General features: G+C 40.6%; 1 protein-coding gene across 2 annotated transcripts; it reads left to right on the top strand.

Annotated features, from left to right (window-relative positions):
- Nucleotides 1-859: 859 nt before the first annotated feature.
- Nucleotides 860-9,901, top strand: ing1 (inhibitor of growth family member 1). 2 transcript variants are annotated; one of them, XM_031895567.1, is made up of 3 exons: nucleotides 860-1,492; nucleotides 1,824-2,209; nucleotides 8,323-9,901. In XM_031895567.1, the coding sequence occupies exons 2-3, from the start codon at nucleotides 2,074-2,076 to the stop codon at nucleotides 9,024-9,026; spliced, it is 840 nt and encodes a 279-aa protein (XP_031751427.1). In that variant the 5' UTR covers nucleotides 860-1,492; nucleotides 1,824-2,073; the 3' UTR covers nucleotides 9,027-9,901.
- Nucleotides 9,902-19,528: the final 9,627 nt, after the last annotated feature.

The following is a 19,528-nucleotide window of genomic DNA, read 5'->3' as shown; positions in this document are numbered from 1 at the left end:
TTTATTCTTTGCCATAATTTCCTGACAAGTAGTTGTATGATACTATGACATGGAACAATCTGATTGGACAATTAGCAGGCATTTTGGGAAAAAGCAAGGCAGACTAAAGCTTAGCAAAATGCAAAATACCTTGGGGGTTTAAAAGGGGCTACCCTTTATTTTATTGCATTTTGTCACTGCCACTGGAACGCTGAAAAATTATTGGTCAGATAAAAGGGGAGACCTGTGAGCAGAAAAGGGGAGCCTGAAATTTGGTAAATAAAAACTAGCTTGGATTTATTGCGAATGACAGGATGGTCCTTGACAAGTTTTATTGCATTAGACATATTTTGACTGGAAAGAACATTCAAACAGCAACCTTTCTCTTTATAAATACAGGCTTTCCATCTCAAACATATATCCAGTACATCCCTTGGGCAGTTATGGTGAGTGTAAGACTATAAAACCTTGTTCCTCTACACATCGCCACAGAACTTTGCAAGTAACAGACCAGCTGATCAGTGCCATACTTTCTTCGCTAGATCACTCGGCCAGAGAATCCGCCACATGACCGGCATGCAGGCCCTTGTGTTGGCGTTGTTGTCATAGCTACTGTAGGTCCCGCCTGTCACCATGTAGCCTAACCCACTAGGCTACCGTCCAGTTGCATCCCGGCCCTCAGCTTCTAGCCACGCCCACTTTATACATCATCCAATCGCGCGCGCTCTTAGGAAACCTGACAGAATGGAACGCGCCTTAAGATCTTCCTATATGTGGGCAAGCTCGCCACTTATTGGTTGATTTAAAGTCTGTAGGTCCTGCTGGGATTTGTAGTTCGATGACAATGTAAGAGTGTAAGCGTGTATGTACCTTTATGCCGTGGAGTGTTAGCTCTACATGAAACATCTGTTGAATACATTCTTTGGCCCTCCAGCCTTCAATGAACGACAAGTCTAAGGGCAGGTACAGCTGGCAGCGTTGCTCGAAGTTATAGTTCATGAGCAGCAGTAGCAGCGCTGTCAAAAATAGTAGCTGATTCCAGCGACACCGTCTACTTGTGACTCGCTGTTGCAGATTAATTGGCGTTGAAGACGTGCCAACTGCACAGAAGTGTGTGACAGACAGTAAGGCCAGAAGTCAGTCCTGTGTGGCTGCTCTCACTGCAGCCTACATCGTTCTGGCCTTGATATACTTAAGCCATGCCAATGTAATATTTACCGTGCTAGTACATTTACTCTACGGGGTATTAGTGTCCCTAAAACCCATTCCCTCCACATGAATTAATGTTGGCAAGTATGTAAATGCCGCCTGCTGGGCCACACGTTAAACATTCATTTCTCCAGAGGCCGAGCTTGTGCTGATAGCAACAGAACCCTGCGCATGCGCGCTACCCGGTATTTAAAGGGGGAGGTGAATGTTTCCCAAGTGTTTCAAACTGCTATTCAGCTTTTCCGTGGTGTATGTAGTGTATGTGGGAATAACAAGCTGCAACGCCGCTCCGGTGATGCAGTGAGTGAGTGGGACCCGGTGAAAGGGACAAATAGCTGAAAGGGACAAGCGGTCGCCATTGCCGGCAGTACAGTGCCCGCTGTTCCCAGCAGTTCCACCCCAGTCGTGGCATTATACTGTGTGTGTCTGAGTCTCCAGTCACTGCCAAACAACACTTCATCCCTCCTGCCCGCTGCTGCCACTACTGCTGCATTTCTACCCTCCGGCCCCCACCTTTTCCCCACCCCTTCACACACAAACACACCCCACTACCTCCTTCCACTGTCTTCTTCCCGACTTGTCCAGATAGACAGCCATTCAATCAGCTGCTGCACTTTTTTTCTCTTTCCACACAGCCCCAATCCGCAGCTCCCCGCACACTCTCCCTCGCATCTCCATGCACCTCATGCCAGGATCACCCCGCTGCCTTTCCCTTCCTGGAACAGCCGCTCTTCTTTGTGTTTCGTCCCCTGCGTGTTACTAGTCGGCGAGGAGACGGCTGCATTTGTTACAGGAGGAGGGCTGGCAAGTGCTTTGCAGTGGGGAAAGATCCTGGATCAGACAGGAGCCCGACGCTGTTAGTGCTGGAGACTGCAGCTGCACAAGATGCTGAGCCCGGCAAACGGAGAGCACATTCACATGGTCAACTATGTGGAGGATTACCTAGACTCCATCGAGTCTCTGCCTTTTGATCTCCAAAGAAATGTATCTTTGATGAGGGAGATCGACGCCAAATACCAAGGTAAGAACGTCTTGTCCCTTGGTGCTGTGACCTCCATGTCCTGAAAGTGGGGTGAACTTTGTCACCCACCTTTCATTCTCCTTACGGAAGCACCTTGGGCACCCGTTTGCCCTATTCTAACCTTATGCCAATGAACTAATAGCACAGTTAGTAAATGTGTGCCAGTGTACTCTCCATATTGGGGGAAGAGTGCGGGCACGCAAGGTTTGTACACTACTCGGCAGCAGCTTGTCATAGGGTGGAACAAAAGCTCCTCTGCTCCCATGTATGAGCACTCTCCTCACAGCAACACTACACTGGCCACAAACACCGCTCCGTCTCTCAAAGTCACCTCATCCGGGCCTTTTATTATTGGGTCCAATGCGCTAAAATATTGTTGTGGATGCGAGCAAGATGCGTGTGGCGATTGTGTGGCTGTTGTGTGGCATCGGAGCAGCCCCAGAGATTACAGCACAACAACACTGAGGAATGTACAGTCACCAGCAGGATGGCTGTAGTAGTAATGCTAGTAAGGAAAGCTAGTGCTGTAGTGGTGGGCAGGGTTTCCTTGGCTTCATTTTGTCATTGTGTTTGCACCAGTCGCTTTAGTAAAAGGAATAAGTCGCACTTACATCAAACTAAATCGCCTTCCCCTTTAGACAGGACCGAGCCCTGGCAGTGTGCTCTGCCCGCAGTGGCTTTATAGTCGCATTAATAGCAGGCTGCATCCTTACTGGATGTTACAATGACTAAGGCTGTGTGTGTGTGGGTGCTGCTTCAGTCGGAGTGTGCCTGTGCGGCGGCTAGAGGGGCTTCAGCAATTGCTGCTGCACTTCTTTCTCTCAGCTGGAGAGCTCTGCATTGTCCTACATAAAGCCACCTCCTCTCTACGTATATGTATATATGCACTGTATGAATATCCCCGGGCTCCTATTACATGTACACAGCACAAGTGCCAAACATACCCCATGTCACCGCTAAGGTTTAGTTCTACACAAAGGCAGCTCTGGATTAAATCCCCCGTGTTGCTTTTAAAGGCTATTTATACAACGGTTAATGCCAATTATAATTTACAGCATCGAATATTAAGGGGGGGGGGGGGTGGGAGTTGTAGTTTTAATAACTGCAGGTTTGACATCCCATTTTATGTAAGACTTTCGGGTTGATCGGCAAATGCGTCACAGCAGCGATGTCGTTTTTAGCAGCCGCGCTACATTCATCTGTCTGCTAAAAGCTGTGCGTCCTGGCAGTGGGGCTGACTTTCTGCTCAACGCTTTATTTCTCTGTGTGTACGTGGTAACTTTTATTGATAAAAATAGTATGTGAAGGTGGGGAATATGAATAGACGGAAGATGTTCTCATGGTGACATGTAATATTATAGTGGTACTGTTGTATTTAGCTTGGCTGCGTTCGTATGCCCAGACTGCCTCCACTCTAACTCACTCACCGAAGTCTTCCTCCCAGCGCCAACCGCGCTTTAACCTGGCCGTACCACACATTCCTAATTTTATAGGACTGGCCTTGTTAACGTAGTTAGATTAGCCCCGCCCCTTTTAATTCATTGGCATCTGTTCTCGGGTTTGGAAGGTCCCGGGCCGCGTCTGTCCTAGTCATTGGTTTCTTCCTTCAAATAAACCACTCCCCTTATCGTAACGCCTACTGTTTGAGGTTCCGCCTATTCGCCACCTTTTTAGATCATTTAAATGTGTCCGTCCGCCCTTCGGATTTTATTGGTTGTGGGTGTAGTCTGATAGTTCCATTACGGTAGAATCGATGTAAAGCAGCACACAAGCCAGCCAATGTTTTGCGGTGTGACCCAGTGTCAAGTGTTTTGCGGCCATCTTTGTTTTGGGCCAGTGTATTTTAGTGTAGTAGCGGCTGAACGTTGATGATTACTTTGATAACTGAACGTTCATTACTTGTGATGTCCTGTCCGTAACTTTGTTTATGTGGTTTATTAGGTAGTACTTGTACTTGTCAAGCGCGCTTTTTCAGCTTTCTTTACTATTGCGGGCTGCGTCTTCTGTAGGCGGGGCAGATTCTGTGTAAAAGTGCGCCTCATCGCTGTTTATTAAAAGGTAGTTGTTGCTTCCGGATTCATGTGATGGTGCAACCTGACTCTGTGCTATTTTCATATGGGTGTAATGAAGCCTGATTCCATTACTTACTGCAAAGCTATTTGTGTGTACAGGCAAGGGACTTTAGATTGCAAGCTCTGCAGGCACTGATAGGAACAATCATTAATCAAAATGTTAATTTTGGCCTGTACATTGTTCTAATAGTACTTTGCCTAGGCAGCTGTTCTATGAGTAGGGTTGCAACCATTTCTGGGAAAAAAATACCGGCCTTCCTATATTTTTATCTTTCTTTCCTATTAATAACATTGGCATTGAGCATCATCTTTATTGGCCAGGTGGCACCCCTATCTATGAGACAGAATAACATAGATTTGCCTTAAAAATAAGAGCATCTCAATGGCTTGTAGAATTTACCATGGCGCACTGAGATTCTGGGGACCTAGAATAGATTTCAGACTGGGCACTATGTCTGAATTGGTTTCTTTCCACATTCCAAACACAGACAGACAGGTTAATTGGCTCTTGTGTGTATATGATAGGTTCATTAAGGGCTGTGGCAGACGACTAATCTCCCTGATATGCAATCCCACTGGCTTGAAAGTAAATATCTGGTGGGGTGGCATATGCGGCGCCGCGATTTCCCGAGATTGCGGAAGTTGCCTTGAGAGGAAATCACGGCGCCGCATATGCCACCCCACCGGCGATTTACATTCAAGCCAGTGGGATGGCATATTGGGGAGAATAGTCGCCCACGACGAGGGAGATTTGTCGTGGGCTACTAATCTCCCCATCAGCCACAGCCCTAAATTGTTAGCTCCACTGATGAAGGGACTGATGTTAAAGGAAAAGGAAAGGCTAGTAAAGAGTTAATCTCAAGCTGCAGGCATACCTTCAGTTCTCTCAATAGTGCCCTTAAGTCTTCCTATATTTCACCTGTTCAGAAGATCAGAAGCCAAACAGGAAGAAAAAATGCTGAGCTGTGTAAAGAAAGTTCCCATAATGCCTCACTCCTGCACAGACACCCAGACCAAGTGAACATGCTCAGTTAGTAAGAGTCAGCTTCCTGCTGATTGGCTCAGATCCACATTCCTAAGGGGGGGGTGAGTTCTTAGCATTCTTGAGGGAGGGGGGACCAGCAGAGAGGAGACTGCAGAGAGCTGCGTGTCTCTGGCACAGGAATTACAGACACAGAAATCTTTTTTCAGAGAAGTCAGTGCAGCATTTCTATGAGTGCTTATGGCTGTATTTACATAGACCTTTCTGATAAAGCTTACTTAGTTTTTACCTTTCTCCTTTAATGATGTTTAATCTCTGTAAAATACTGTGGAACATGTCATATAAATATATAATTTTAATACATGGGTCATTTGCCATAATTATTAGCCTGAGGGTTTAGCATGTTCAGGACTTCAGGGTTTATTTAGTAATTTAGAGGGAATATTTGTTGCTATAAATATTTATCTTTACAATTTAATTTGAGCAGTTGATTTCCATTTGCACCTGTGTTAGAACATGCTTGGTGATGTGTGGCTCTTAAATTTTATTCTTGCTCATTTGTTGTGGCCCTTATCCAGTGCACTATTGCTAATAAAGCAGGTTACAGACGTTCATGAATTGTACACTTTCCACTTAGCTTTTGCTGTTAAGAGCACCATTCCCTGTCTGTGAGAGGGGGACAAAATGTTTTGTGGCTTTATTACTATTTAAAGAACACTGATATGTGAGTAACAGGTTACTTTTTCATTAGACAGTGTTCCCTCCACACACACTTGATCAAGACAGAAGCTTATTGTCCCACGTATGGACGCTTCTTAATGTCATTTCATGTCCAGGAGAGCCAGCAGCTTGTTGCATGCCACCCAATGATGGGCAGACAACAGCTTGGCAGATGTAACAGAGAAATCCTGGGGAATGACCATTAGGGCACTCCTGCTATTTGCCAGGAAGGGGTGGTCTTTATTTGTTGCTCTTATTAAGGTGGCATAGTTTAGTTACATCCTAAGTACAGAAGTTCCAGTTTTGCCCTCTGAAATATCTGCATCCCCATAATTTTAAAAAAGCATTTAGATTTAGTAATACCGGCTAATCCCTTATACCCCTTTACCTAGTAATTCAGTGAGAAGGTAAGTTTTTTTTTTTCCTGGATTGGTTATCCTCTTTGAAAAAAACACCAGCCTGCAGTTGTGCCAGCAATTTACTTACTGTTTTCTCAGCATCCCAGTGTAGAAATTTCTACACTATTGTGCATGCTTTTTGTCCTATAATAAAGCTAATTTGTAATAGGGACAGGGACTATATATTATTTACCATGGGCTATAAAATGCTGTATGACCTGTTTAATATAGGTTTGACTTTTTTCATTAGCTGCTACATAAGAGTACCTGTCCTCTCTGCAGCATGCTTGTAGCCATTGTAATGTTTTAAATTAGATGTAAACACCTGCAGTTGTAACTAGGGATGCACCAAATCCACTTTTCGGATTCGGCCAAACTCTGAATCCTTCTTAAAGGATTCTGCCGAATACCGTACATATGTAAATTAGGATACAGAAGGGTTAAAGAGCGAAGTGTGTGGTGAAAAATTTTCAACTTCCGTGTTTGCAACAAAAAGTCATGCCAGGAGCATGGATTCGCGGAATCCCAAACCGAATCTTTGATTTGGTGCACCCCTATTTGTAACCAGGATTTCTTATTGGATATTTAAAAATGTTGCTAATAATACAAGAGAGGATGGATCTAATTCTAATCAGTAGTAACATAAATGGCACATACTTGTCATCTTATTGAGCTTAATTTTTTTCATCCTTTGTTTATATTTCTTCCTTTATGATTATTTTTGCCAGTGCCTACTTAACTAAGACCATCGTTGTTAAGCTCCATTTCTTTGCATTTTGGATAATCCGCTACTGTATTACTCATTTACTTGTAATGTGCTCTATGAAACATGTTACAGGTGGATCAAAAATTGACCATTATTTGACAATATATAATAATTGCTAACATTTAAGGTTAATATTTTTTAGTGGGGAAATAGAGGCCTTTTTAACTGAGCAATTTTGTTTTTTATTGGTATTAAATTATTTTTGAATGGAATTAAGCCAAAACACATAATTCTTGCAACAAACTCTCAAATGCCAAATAGTCTTTAAAGGATCTTTAAAGTTTCTCTTATGGAAATATTAGGGTGTGTAAGTATAATTATTTCCTCCTTAGCTACTGTAAAGGTGTTTCTCGGCTTAGTCTTCCTTAAGCAGCCAGTGTCTGACCATAACCTTTTATAATCTCCCATTGCCCTCTACATATGTTCAAATCCACTTAGAGAATCCAGTGAAATGGGGGCTGGAGTGGGGTTTGCTATGATGCCAAAACAAGATAGGAAGGAAATATTTATTCTTAAATTAAATCCAGAGACAAAACTGCCATACCGCACACTATTAGGAAATGTAATTTTAGGGTGCTCACATTGGCTCATGCATTTTTAGTGGGAAAAAAGTGACACTATAGAGCATATATGTCAAACACAAGGCCCGGGGGCCAAATCCGGCCCATCTGGCTGTTTTATGTGGCCCTTGGTGAGTGTGTCTGACCATCCAGCCTGATCAATTTCCATTTTCCTAACATAGTAACTAAGGCTAAGGGGTATATTTATCATGCTGTGTAAAGAGTGGAGTGAAGCATTACCAGTAATGTTGCCCAAGGCATCCAATCAGTAATCAGATTTCAACAGTAGCAAAGCATCTATTGGCTGCTATGAGCAACATCACCGATAATGTCTTACTCCACTTTTTACACATTGTGATAAATATACCCCTTAGTATCTTCTTACTAAGTATATTAATAAAAAAATTGGCCCGTGACTTTTTTTAGATTTCGGCCCCCTTATGTGATTGAGTTTGACACCCCTGCTATAGAGGGATTTTACTTTCTCTTGTATATTGGTGACACCAGCTATAGTAATCTGTTTTATGCAAATATATGTGTAAAAAAAATGTTGTTGTGAGGGGACATAAACATTGTTTTTTAATCTTTAAATATACATTTTATGTGTTGTTGCAGAAATCCTAAAAGAATTGGATGACTACTATGAAAAGTTTAAACGTGAATCGGATTCAGGCCAGAAAAAGCGACTTTTGCAATTTATCCAGCGAGCTCTTATTCGTAGTCAAGAACTCGGTGATGACAAAATCCAGATAGTAAGCCAAATGGTGGAGTTGGTTGAGAACAGGACAAGGCAGGTAGACAGCCACGTGGAACTGTTTGAGACTTGCCAGGATTTAAATGACAGTACAAGCAACAGCAGCAAAAACAACCAGGAAAAACCCAAAAATGAGGCCATTGCCCAGACCGAGAAGTCCAGCAATAAAAGATCAAGGAGACAGCGGAACAATGAAAATAGAGAGAATTCAACCATCAACCATGACCACGATGACCTCAGTTCAGGAACGCCCAAGGAAAAGAAGTCAAAACCATCAAAGAAGAAAAAGAGGTCCAAAGCCAAAGCTGAACGAGAGGCCTCCCCTGCCGATCTTCCAATTGATCCTAATGAACCCACATACTGTCTGTGCAATCAAGTTTCATATGGAGAAATGATTGGCTGTGATAATGAGGAATGCCCCATTGAGTGGTTTCACTTTTCTTGTGTTGGACTAAATCATAAACCGAAAGGAAAATGGTACTGTCCTGAATGTAGAGGAGAGAATGAAAAAACCATGGGAAAAGCACTTGAGAAGTCTAAAAAAGAAAGGACATATAATAGGTAGTTCCCAGAAAAAAACTGGGAAAGGAAGTGAGGCAAAGAATTGTATTTATTGTCAATTGCACCTTGTGAAGGTGAAAGGATTGCAGATTGTTTATTCTTGATTTGAAGGAGAGGGGCAACCCATTTCTGTTATGGGGACAGCAATAACATTACCCTACTGTTGAACAGCATCCACAAGGAAATATTTTCTGAGCCAAATTACCACAGTGGCCTGTAAGATACAAGCTCTGGGCCTTTTATATATGAATATAGTTCATACAACAGCTGTGTGGCATGATGGGTTATAGTAGAACTTTAAAATACAAACATGCAAAGCACTGTGTCATCCATTTATTTTACATACGTAGTGAGTTGGTATAAATATATGTGTATGCTATAGCAAAAGGACTTATTGTTCGTTGGGTTATTTTTTTTTTTTACCACCTTGTCCTTTGTCATTTCAGTAAACTGTAGGTAAATGGAACTGAGCTGGAACTGGAAAGAACTATGTTCTTTATAAAGTAGAATGGTGGCTAGCCAAAACAGTGGAAATAACTAAAACATAGGAGGATTTATTTTAAGGAGCAACACAACGGTTACAACTTACACATTTTATACTGCACTGGCCTGTTATCCAGAAGGGGCAATTTTAAAACAACTGATTGCATTTTTTTTATTGAACCACACAGTGGTTTCACAGATCAAGCTTTATACACTGACAGGTAATGGGGAAGCAATCCTAATTTGTATAAATGTACATTTTAAATGGAATTGCACTTGATGTATTATAACTGGAAATGCAGTTAAATGCCATTGTGTAACCAATGCGCATTTCCCTTCTGTATTTGTGAAGATTGTACAGATGTGATAATGAAAATAAATGACAGATCTATGGTATGGTTTTATTTGTGGTGTATTTTTCTAACATGTAAGTGCAGCAATGCACTTTCTTGAACAGCTGGAGCAGAGGACTTGCGTGTCTGCAGAGTTAAAAATATATATAAATAGTCTTTTCTATGATTAGTTGTGTGAAGGAAGCTACTAACACTATCCTGTGCTACATAACTATAACCACATAACCTGCTGGTGGACAGCCAGAAAGATCTTTATTAGCAACGTAAAACTGCTCATTTAAAGGATTAGGTAAGGTACAATAAGTGTGGGGGGGGGGGGTGTAGCCCAGGCCGGTGCTCCTGTTAGCAGAAACTGCACTGGCATGGAGTTCCTTCTAGTGAGCAATCTATTTCCCGACATCTTTCTTGTTTGCGATTTCAGGGCTGGCGCATGCGCAGCAGAGTAAAAGAGCTGGCTCTGGCCCGGGGTACCAGGTAAAATATGTGAAAGGGCAATATTTACTGATATAATAAGAGACCTTGCATTAACATGACATAAATTATATGTGGGTTTGGTATTTGTCCTAAGGGTTTAGTTTTCCTTGAAGTAAAAGAAGCAATAACACATAGCCTGGTTGTCCAAGTACAGTGATATAAATGAAAATGTAGGCTGTATCCAATATTCAATTTACGTGATATACACGGCTAAATATATCCGTTTAGCAAAAAAAATTTTTTTGCACTTTGTCCCCTGCTCTGCAATTTGATTCTGTGGCAGAAATGGCTTTATTTAGCCAGAAAGGCCATATATGTTGTATATATTTCCACCTAGAATTCCCATAATTATTCTCAGCCAATGCTTAACAAATGTGGCCTGGCAAAGTACTTGCATTTATGTTTTGACTTCTATAAATTTAATATTGACTGTGTTTATAATGGTAAAGAAAATGATGGGCCTGTAAAATCCAATAAGCAGCTGCACTCGGAATCTTTGTGAAAAAAAGTTTATTGCGCCAACAAAACAAGCTCTAGCCCTTTCTCAACCCTACACACTGTAATAACAGTACATGTGTAACAAGGGAGTGAGTGATAGATCAACCCCAGCCTCCCTTTAAGGTACAATTCCCATCATGCTCGGTGAAAATTTAAATACAATCAGAATTAAAAAAAACACAAATTGATGAAAAGAGCCCATAGTTCACCTGCAATTCCAGTAAAATCCATACCGAATTTGCAAATACTCCATAGTCTGTAATAATATCCATAGTCCATATAGTGTTGAATACTGTGTATCACTATAACAAATAATAAAATCCAGTAATATGCTGAACAAATTTTTACATACCTGTACTGTCTTATGGGAGGCTATGATTAGTAACATTCTTTTCTGCTTACCCTCTTTTGCCATTGTCACCATTGCATATCTGGTATAGGTATATTCAAATATGCAGGACTATGGGAAAAAGTAACCACTACAAAATTAATTCATATTTTACAGGATCAAAATCTGACACAAAATTCCTCTTTTCTAAGGACACAGGAAAAAAATATGAAAATTGAATTTACCTTATATAGGCAAAATATGCACCTATTATACAAATGAATGGGAAGTCTGCCTATCAGGCTGTGTATATCTTTATTTAAAAAGTGCTACTTACAGTGGATATAAAAAGTCTACACACCCCTGATAAAATGTCAGGTTCCTGTGCTGTACAAAAATGAAACAAAGGTAAATAATTTCAGAACTTTTTCCACATTTAATGTGACCTATAAACTGTACCACTCAATTAAAAAAACTGAAATCTTTTAGGTGGAGGGAAGAAAACCAAATAAACTAAAATAATGTGGTTGCATAAGTGTGCACACCCTCTTCTAACTTGGATGTAGCTGTGTTCAGAATTAAGCAATCACATTCAAAATCATGTTAAATAGGAGTCAGCATACACCTGCCATCATTTAAAGGGCCTCTGATTAACCCCAAATAAAGTTTAGCTGCTCTAGTTTGTCTTTCCTGATATTTTTTTAGTCGCATCCCACAGCAAAAGCCTTGGTCCACAGTGAGCTTCCAAAGCATCAGAGGGATCTCACTGTTAAAAGATATCAGTCCGGAGAAGGGTACAAAATAATTTCCAAGGCATTAGATATACCATGGAACACAGTGAAGACAGTCATCATCAAGTGGAGAAAATATGGCACAACAGTGACATTACCAAGAACTGGTCGTCCCTCCGAAATTGATGAAAAGACAAGAAGAAAACTGGTCAGGGAGGCTACAAAGAGGCCTACAGCAACATTAAAGGAGCTGCAGGAAAATCTGGCAAGTACTGGCTGTGTGGTACATGTGACAACAATCTCCCGTATTCTTCATATGTCTGGGCTATGGGGTAGAGTGGCAAGACGAAAGCCTTTTCTTACGAAGAAAAACATCCAAGTCAGGCTACATTTTGCAAAAACACATCTGAAGTCTCCCAAAAGCATGTGGGAAAAGGTGTTATGGTCTGATGAAACCAAGGTTGAACTTTTTGGCCATAATTCCAAAAAATATGTTTGGCACAAAAACAATACTGCACATCACCAAAAGAACACCATACCCACAGTGAAGCATGGTGGTGGCAGCATCATGCTTTGGGGCTGTTTTTCTTCAGATGGAATTGGGGCCTTTGTTAAGATAGAGGGAATTATGAACAGTTCCAAATACCAGTCAATATTGGCACAAAACCTTCAGCCTTCTGCTAGAAAGCTGAACATGAGGAGGAACTTCATCTTTCAGCATGACAACGACCCAAAGCAAACATTCAAATCAACAAAGGAACGGCTTAACCGGAAGAAGATTAAAGTTTTGGAATGGCCCAGCCAGAGCCCAGACCTGAATCCCTCCACCTAAAAGATTTCAGTTTGTTTTTCAATTGAGTGGTACAGTTTATAGGTCACATTAAAGGTGGAAAAAGTTCTGAAATGATTTATCTTTGTCTCATTTTTGTACAGTGTGTAGACTTTTTATATCCACTGTATGTACGCAGTGCTGTACAGTTGAATAGATTAATACAATAGGGGGTTATTAAAATAATACATACAAAGCATAAAAATAAATACAAGCTACAGTAAGTTAAGAATAAAAAAGACTAGAGGATAGAGGTCCCTGCCCCGTAGAGCTTACAATATAAATGATACCAGATAGCAGTAGATTCCCTGGCTTCAGAAATTGAATTTATTGCATAGATGTAGTGTCTAGGCCTGGCTATTCCAAATACTAATCCATGCTGCCAGCAGATCACTCATATTTATTCTAAATTAGCAAATTACAACTTCATTACATTTCCCCTCAGTTACTGTTACACAGCAGGCAAACATATAACAGAAACACAAGGGCATCAATATGTTCTATAGGCAGTTAAACTTCTAGATGCTCACAGAGCTTTTTGAATGAGAATGTGTAGCCATGTGTATTATTCTGGTGTTTAAAGGGGTAGCTTAAGCCATAGGTAATGCCTTGTCTAGAGTGGTATAAAATAATGGTGGAATTTTAGTGTCATTCTTTAGGGTGACCCAGCACACACAAACCTATACTGACCTACCTATACACTCACATACAGGTAAACTATATATACCAACATCAATACTAACTCTAGCTTTAGACAAGAAATACAATATATTAGAACATACTGAGCTGATAGCAAAAATAATTTCAAATAAACCTCTTTTTGTGCACACAGTTTATTAATAATGGGAACAACAATTTAAACCATTCTTATCTAGTAGAATTAAGTCTAAAACAACTGGATTGTTCTGAGTTTTTCTTTCTTGAAAATGTTTCACCATTCATCCTAGTGGCTTCTTCAGTTCAAATGACTTGTAGGGAATTCCCAGCATTTAAACCCTTGAGGGTAGTACAGTCACACATATCCAATCACACTGGTTCCATTGAACTTGTTCAGTTAGGTGTTAGCTGAATCTGACAGGTGTATGAAGGTATGATCCAATCACAATGGTACCAAGATTCTCATTGATGCAGTACATGACTGAAAGTGTGAACTGTTGTGAAACCGCCAGCGTAAGGATGTCAAAGCAGCATTGTATGTTGATGACAAGCAGTGTCGCAGGCCCCCTCCTCTGTTCAGGGATGGTTTTTCCAGGCTGGCTTAAATAGCCTCTTTCAAACCATCTGTCCTCTCGGTCCAAAATATGCATGTTACTGTCCTCAAAAGAGTGTCCTCTTTCCTTGAGGTGTAGATAGACTGCTGAGTCTTGTCCTGAGGAGATAGCCCTCCTATGTTGGGTCATTCTCTTACAGAGAGATTGTTTTGTCTCCCCAATGTATAAGTCTGAGCACTCTTCACTACACTGGACAGCATAGACCACATTACTTTTCATGTGCTTTTGTGTAGGGTGCACCATCTTTTATCTCAGAGGATAATGCGAATGTTTGCGATGTTTGTTGATGTTTGTTGTTTATGATGTTACAGCAACATATGGGATGACTATGTTGCTTCGCCTGCTGTGTTCCTCACTTCTGTTTGTTGGTCTGGTCTTTTTGCTTGTCTTTGATTTAGTTTTGATAAAGGCCCAGTCTGGGTACCCACAAGTTTTGAGAGCTTTCCTTTAGCCTCTGCATTGGATGCCACAGTTTCAGCCCGATGATTTAGAGTCCTAATAACACCCACTATATGTTCCAAAGGGTGGTGGGAATCAAACAGCAAGTACTGAATTTTGCGGGTGGGTTTCCTGTATACTTCAATATCCAGGTCCACCCCTTTGATAACTATTGCACAGTCCAAAAAAGCCAGTTTGTTGCCCTTCACATCTTCCCTTGTGAGCCCGTCCACCGAGTTTATGTGCTCAAGGGTTTAAATGCCAGGGAATTCCCTACCAATCATTTGAACTGAAGAAGCCACTTGGATGAGTGGTGAAACGTTCTTAAGAAAAAAATCTCAGAAAAATCCAGTTGTTTTAGACTTAATTCTACTAGATACTATATATCATGACCTGGATGAATAAGAATCTTCATAAATTTAAATCATTGTTCATTTTTTGCTTCTGGCCAATTGAGATGTGCTGTATATATCATACCAGCAGATGGCAGGCATACACAAGCATTCTGTAATCAGTAGCTGCGGGATGTTTATTCTTTTTTCCCTAAGTATCTCAGCACTCATTAAACTCCAACATAATGAATAGTTGTCAGGATGATGATGGGTTCAGTATAGAGCAGGTGCTCATGGCTAACAGAACAGAGACTTATGTAAGAAAGTCAAAGAGAAAATAATGCATATGTGTTTTAATAGCCTTTATTGACTGGTATTTCTAAGGTATTTTATGTACTGAAGAGTTAAAGGCATATTTATCAAACACTAAAAATAGAGCTCATGGGGGAGGGGATCCTCTCTTTAATTTTAAGGCATTTTTAGGGCCACATATATCAAAAGGAGACAACAGAGTTCAGCCTTTGAAAAACTGGCCTGTGTATGAGAAAGCAGAATGTTCTTAATATATACAGATTAAGAACCCTGAATCATTTTAGAATTGGTATGTGGAAGGCCGGTCTCAGATGTATTGAAATACATGCAATTTACATTAAAAGAGGAGACTTCATGTATATTATCAGCTTCAGAACAGCATTTTCATTTTCTTCATCCTCATGAAAAAGTCACAAATTACTAGTTTGCCATGACACACATTGTGTTCAAGTGGCTCGGATGGAGTTGGGCTGGTCAAACAGCTGGTCAAACAGCCTGTTATGTGATCCTTTCTTAGGACCCAGACCATAGAATACTGGCTGCAGGATGACTCTGAGTCTGGTAACTGCCACCTGCCTCAGGGAGGCAACAGTGCCAGGGCTTCCTATGGCAGCAGGATGGGGTGGGGATTCGTGTGGGGAGTCCTGCGCAGAACCATTTTTTTTAAACCCACGGCCCGCGACTCAAACCCGCAACCTGCATGTTAACCTGCTTGGGCCCATTACCCGACCCACAACTGCCTTATGCGCAACCCAATCCGCGACCCACTGTTCACTGTGAAACAGGAAGTGCTGTTGCTGTATACTAGAAGAGACATGAGAAATGGGCGGGGTAGAAAAAAAAGTTTTAAAAGGTATTTAAAGGAGTAAAATATAGATGATATAAGTAATATAAATAAGACCTGCTACTGTCCGTTACTGAGCTTAGGGACCAGCAGAAAACTTCAGCGCGCCCTATTCCCAGTGCTCCGTATATGAGATAAATGGATGTGCATGCCCACGATCTTGAGTGAGGGGGTGGGGAATGGGGGCGGCCTCTGGGCACCATAATTAGAAATCCAGTGTTGGCTCAGAGCACACTAAGCATGTGAGTGTCGCAGACACTTCTAACAGAATCCAGTATGGTGACCCCTAGTGACATTTAAAGACATGGATCATTAAAACAAAAGAGATACTGAAACTTTAGGCTGGTGCAGTAAGTTCAGTATATAAAATATGGCATTCCTACCCATAAGGCCAGGCGGTGAATGAAAGGAGAAGAAGGAAGGTGGAAAGGTTGTGATAAATCCTCGTCACTACAATAAGGACAGCATTAGTACCTACAAGCTTGTGTGCAGGTGGATGCGGAACAGTGTGGCAAGAATATTGCACACATTGACTTTGGAAACACCAGTTGCCACATGGCCGTATAGCAGGGGTAGATGAACATGTTTCCCCGCTGTTGGTACCGTTAATTCATGTTAACAGTGGTATGTGATAATATATGACCTAGCTCCAACCAAGTTAAACTGAGGACCAAGTAAAGGGTTTGTTTCTGCACAGGGCACCCAGTGATTTTATGCACTTTTACGAATTGTTAGCTATTGGACATGGGTGTTATCTCCTATTTCAATTTGACATCAAGAATTTTGCCAACGCTTAGTTTGCTACATGTCATTTATGCATAGTTGGTGGTATATCATGATGTCTAGTATTTTTTTGATGCTGCTGATTTGTGTTAAAATACACAATTGATCCAAGTGGGACTTAACGTAGCATGATAACTGTTGCAAGACCTATGTTTGTTATAAATTATTGTAAAGCAATGAATAGCTCTCTGGTGCCATATAAATAATGAAAATGTTTGGACCTTGAAAAAAAAACAAACAAAAAATTACTGCATGGTGATGGGGCAAAATGAAGCCTGTTCAGGGACTTCATTATAATGGAGGATCTGAAAGACAAATGTTCTTAGCTGAGAATGATTGGCATCTAAACAGTCCAATGGGTTATGTTCAGGCGGGATAGCATGTAGCTTGGGTAGATTATGGGTGTGGCCAGACACAATTTAGCTTTTAATAGGGCCCCTATCAAGTTAGTGGACTAAGAACTGGGACCTTCTTGGGGCAGGGCCCAGAGAAACAATGATTTTTTTATTTCTCAATCAAGTGCAGGGAAAGTATTTGTAGTCCATATACAATGTGTGCACATCTGCCCACCTCTTATTTAAAAACAGGACTCTTCCCTGTTCAAGATGTCTATGAATATAGAGAAACTTTAAACTAGTGTTTGTGTGTACATGCACAGGCCTACAATTAGAATAGAATGGCAGTGATAGTCACTCCCCACTGCTTTTTTGCACTTACATTTTTTACTTTGCCCCATTAGAGTAAATCACAAATGAAGTTTCTGCTTACTCTGGAGATCTGCATCATTAATATTATAGAAGCATTTCTCACACAGTCTCACTGAAATTGGAATGTGTGCAAATGAACGGTGCTAAAATATTAATGACCCTGAGACTCTGAAAATGATTACAACACTGTGATTTCTTTAAAGGCAAACAATTTAATGATTTGGCTCAAGGAGAGTGTTTATGTTGTATAAGGAAAGTTAAATTAGATGTCATTTGCACCCATTATAAAACTGCAAGTAGCATATTGCAATGTACAGTGCAGGTATGGGATCTGTTATCCAGAATGCTCGGGACATTGGGTCTTCCGGATAAGGGATCTTTCCATAGTTTGAATCTCCATGCTTTAAATTTACTAACAAATCATTTAAACATTAAATATACCCAATAGGATTGTTCTCCATCCAATAAGGATTAATTATAGCTTAGTTGGGAGCAAGTACAAGGTACTGTTTTATTATTACAGAGAAAAAGGAAATCATTCCTAAAAATTAGAATTATTTGTTAAAAGTTAAGTCTATGTGAGATGGCCTTTCCATAATTCGGAACTTTCTGGATAATGGGTTTCCGGATAACGGATCCTATACCTGTAATCCCTTTACCTTTTGAAATAAATTGCACTTTTCAATAAAAATAATTGTGGATCCAGGCTTAAACGCTTGTGTTTTTTTACCTTCTCATTTGGGTAAAGATGTGTAGTACCAGTACTGAAGAGATAGTTACACCGCGCTTTACAGACATTATACATCATTCACATGAGATTACTTTCAGTCAATGAGAATGTGTCAAAAGTCATGTTGCAAACCAAATTTGTATATTTTAACCCCCTGCATTATTATTATTATTATTATTGGACTTGAATGTCAATGCATGAGCTTTTAGAACAGCCTGGGTACTACAGTTACATTTTGGTTTGCAGGAGAACTAAACCTTAGAAATGAATATTGCTAGAAATGCCATATTTTATATACTGAACCTTATGTGCTAACCTAAAGTTTCAGAGCCTCTATAGTTGTAATGATTCAGCCATACAAATTTGTGCACCGAAGCACCCCATCTTGGATTCTGTTAGAAGTGTCAGTGACACTCACATGCTCAATGGCTCGGAGCAGCTGTTGAGAAGCTAAACTTAGGGGCTGTTGCAAATTATCAAGCAGAAAATTAGGTTACAATGTTACAGGGCTGATTATTCAATTCTGATGCTAATTGGACTGGTTTCAGAGGCTCCATGTAATGTGAATCTGAAAAAATTACTAATCAGCCTTACACTGTAACATTTATATTGTATACATACAGGATATTGTGAGTTGGTCCCTAAGCTCAGGTAAGTGACAGCAGCACAAAGCATGTGCAGTGAATCAGCAGAAAACAAAATGGGGAGTTACTGGGGCATTTTTAGAGACACAGCTCTTCAATGTTAAAGGGCTGTGGTGCCCTAATTCTTTAGTTAAGCTTAGTTCTCCATTAAATACCAGCATATTTTTCAATGCTGTACAGTAGATGGTTGAATATTGACCAATACACAAGGTAAGGAATCCCCTGCTTAATAGAGTTTACAATCTGAAAACTATTAGTGCAAAAAGATGTTTTTAGGTAAAGGTAAAAAAAATAAATAATTTTGATCAAATTAAAAATTAGTTAGGAGGAGCATTATGATAAGGTCACACAAACTATTTGTAAGTTATTGGGCTGCAATATCTCTGCAATCAACAATCTAACCCAAAGTCTTTGGCAATAGAAAATTGTAGACAATTGGTCTCTCTACAGCTCTACGGACATCCTGTCTGCAGTGAGTTTATCTATATTTTTATGCCTTTCATGGTGCCTGGTTGAGTCTATTTATTGCTCTACTGAGTCTTGCGTGTAAAACGGTTTTCTTCTAGAAGCCGTGGTTGTACTGACTGGGACTAATGCCAAGCATTCTCCATCTTCCTTGCTCTCTAAGTGGTCAGTGGTTAAGAGAGAAATGAAGAAATGAATATGGCTAGAAATACTGTACTTTATATATTGAATTTTATGCAGTAGCAAAGAGGTTTAGCAGCCTTACAGGCCTTCAAATTAGTCCA

This window comes from Xenopus tropicalis, chromosome 2 (assembly GCF_000004195.4).
Source record: "Xenopus tropicalis strain Nigerian chromosome 2, UCB_Xtro_10.0, whole genome shotgun sequence".
In the NCBI taxonomy this organism is placed as follows: domain Eukaryota; kingdom Metazoa; phylum Chordata; class Amphibia; order Anura; family Pipidae; genus Xenopus; species Xenopus tropicalis.
Note: the sequence above shows the minus strand (reverse complement) of the source record. Positions and strands in the feature narration are given on the sequence as shown.

What these genes read in the sequence shown, in the direction of transcription:
- ing1 (XM_031895567.1), top strand. Translation starts at nt 2,074, where the DNA reads ATGCTGAGCCCGGCAAACGGAGAGCACATTCACATGGTCAACTATGTG. An exon ending in GATCGACGCCAAATACCAAG is followed by an intron (nt 2,210 to 8,322) that starts GTAAGAACGTCT and finishes GTGTTGTTGCAG; the next exon opens with AAATCCTAAAAGAATTGGAT.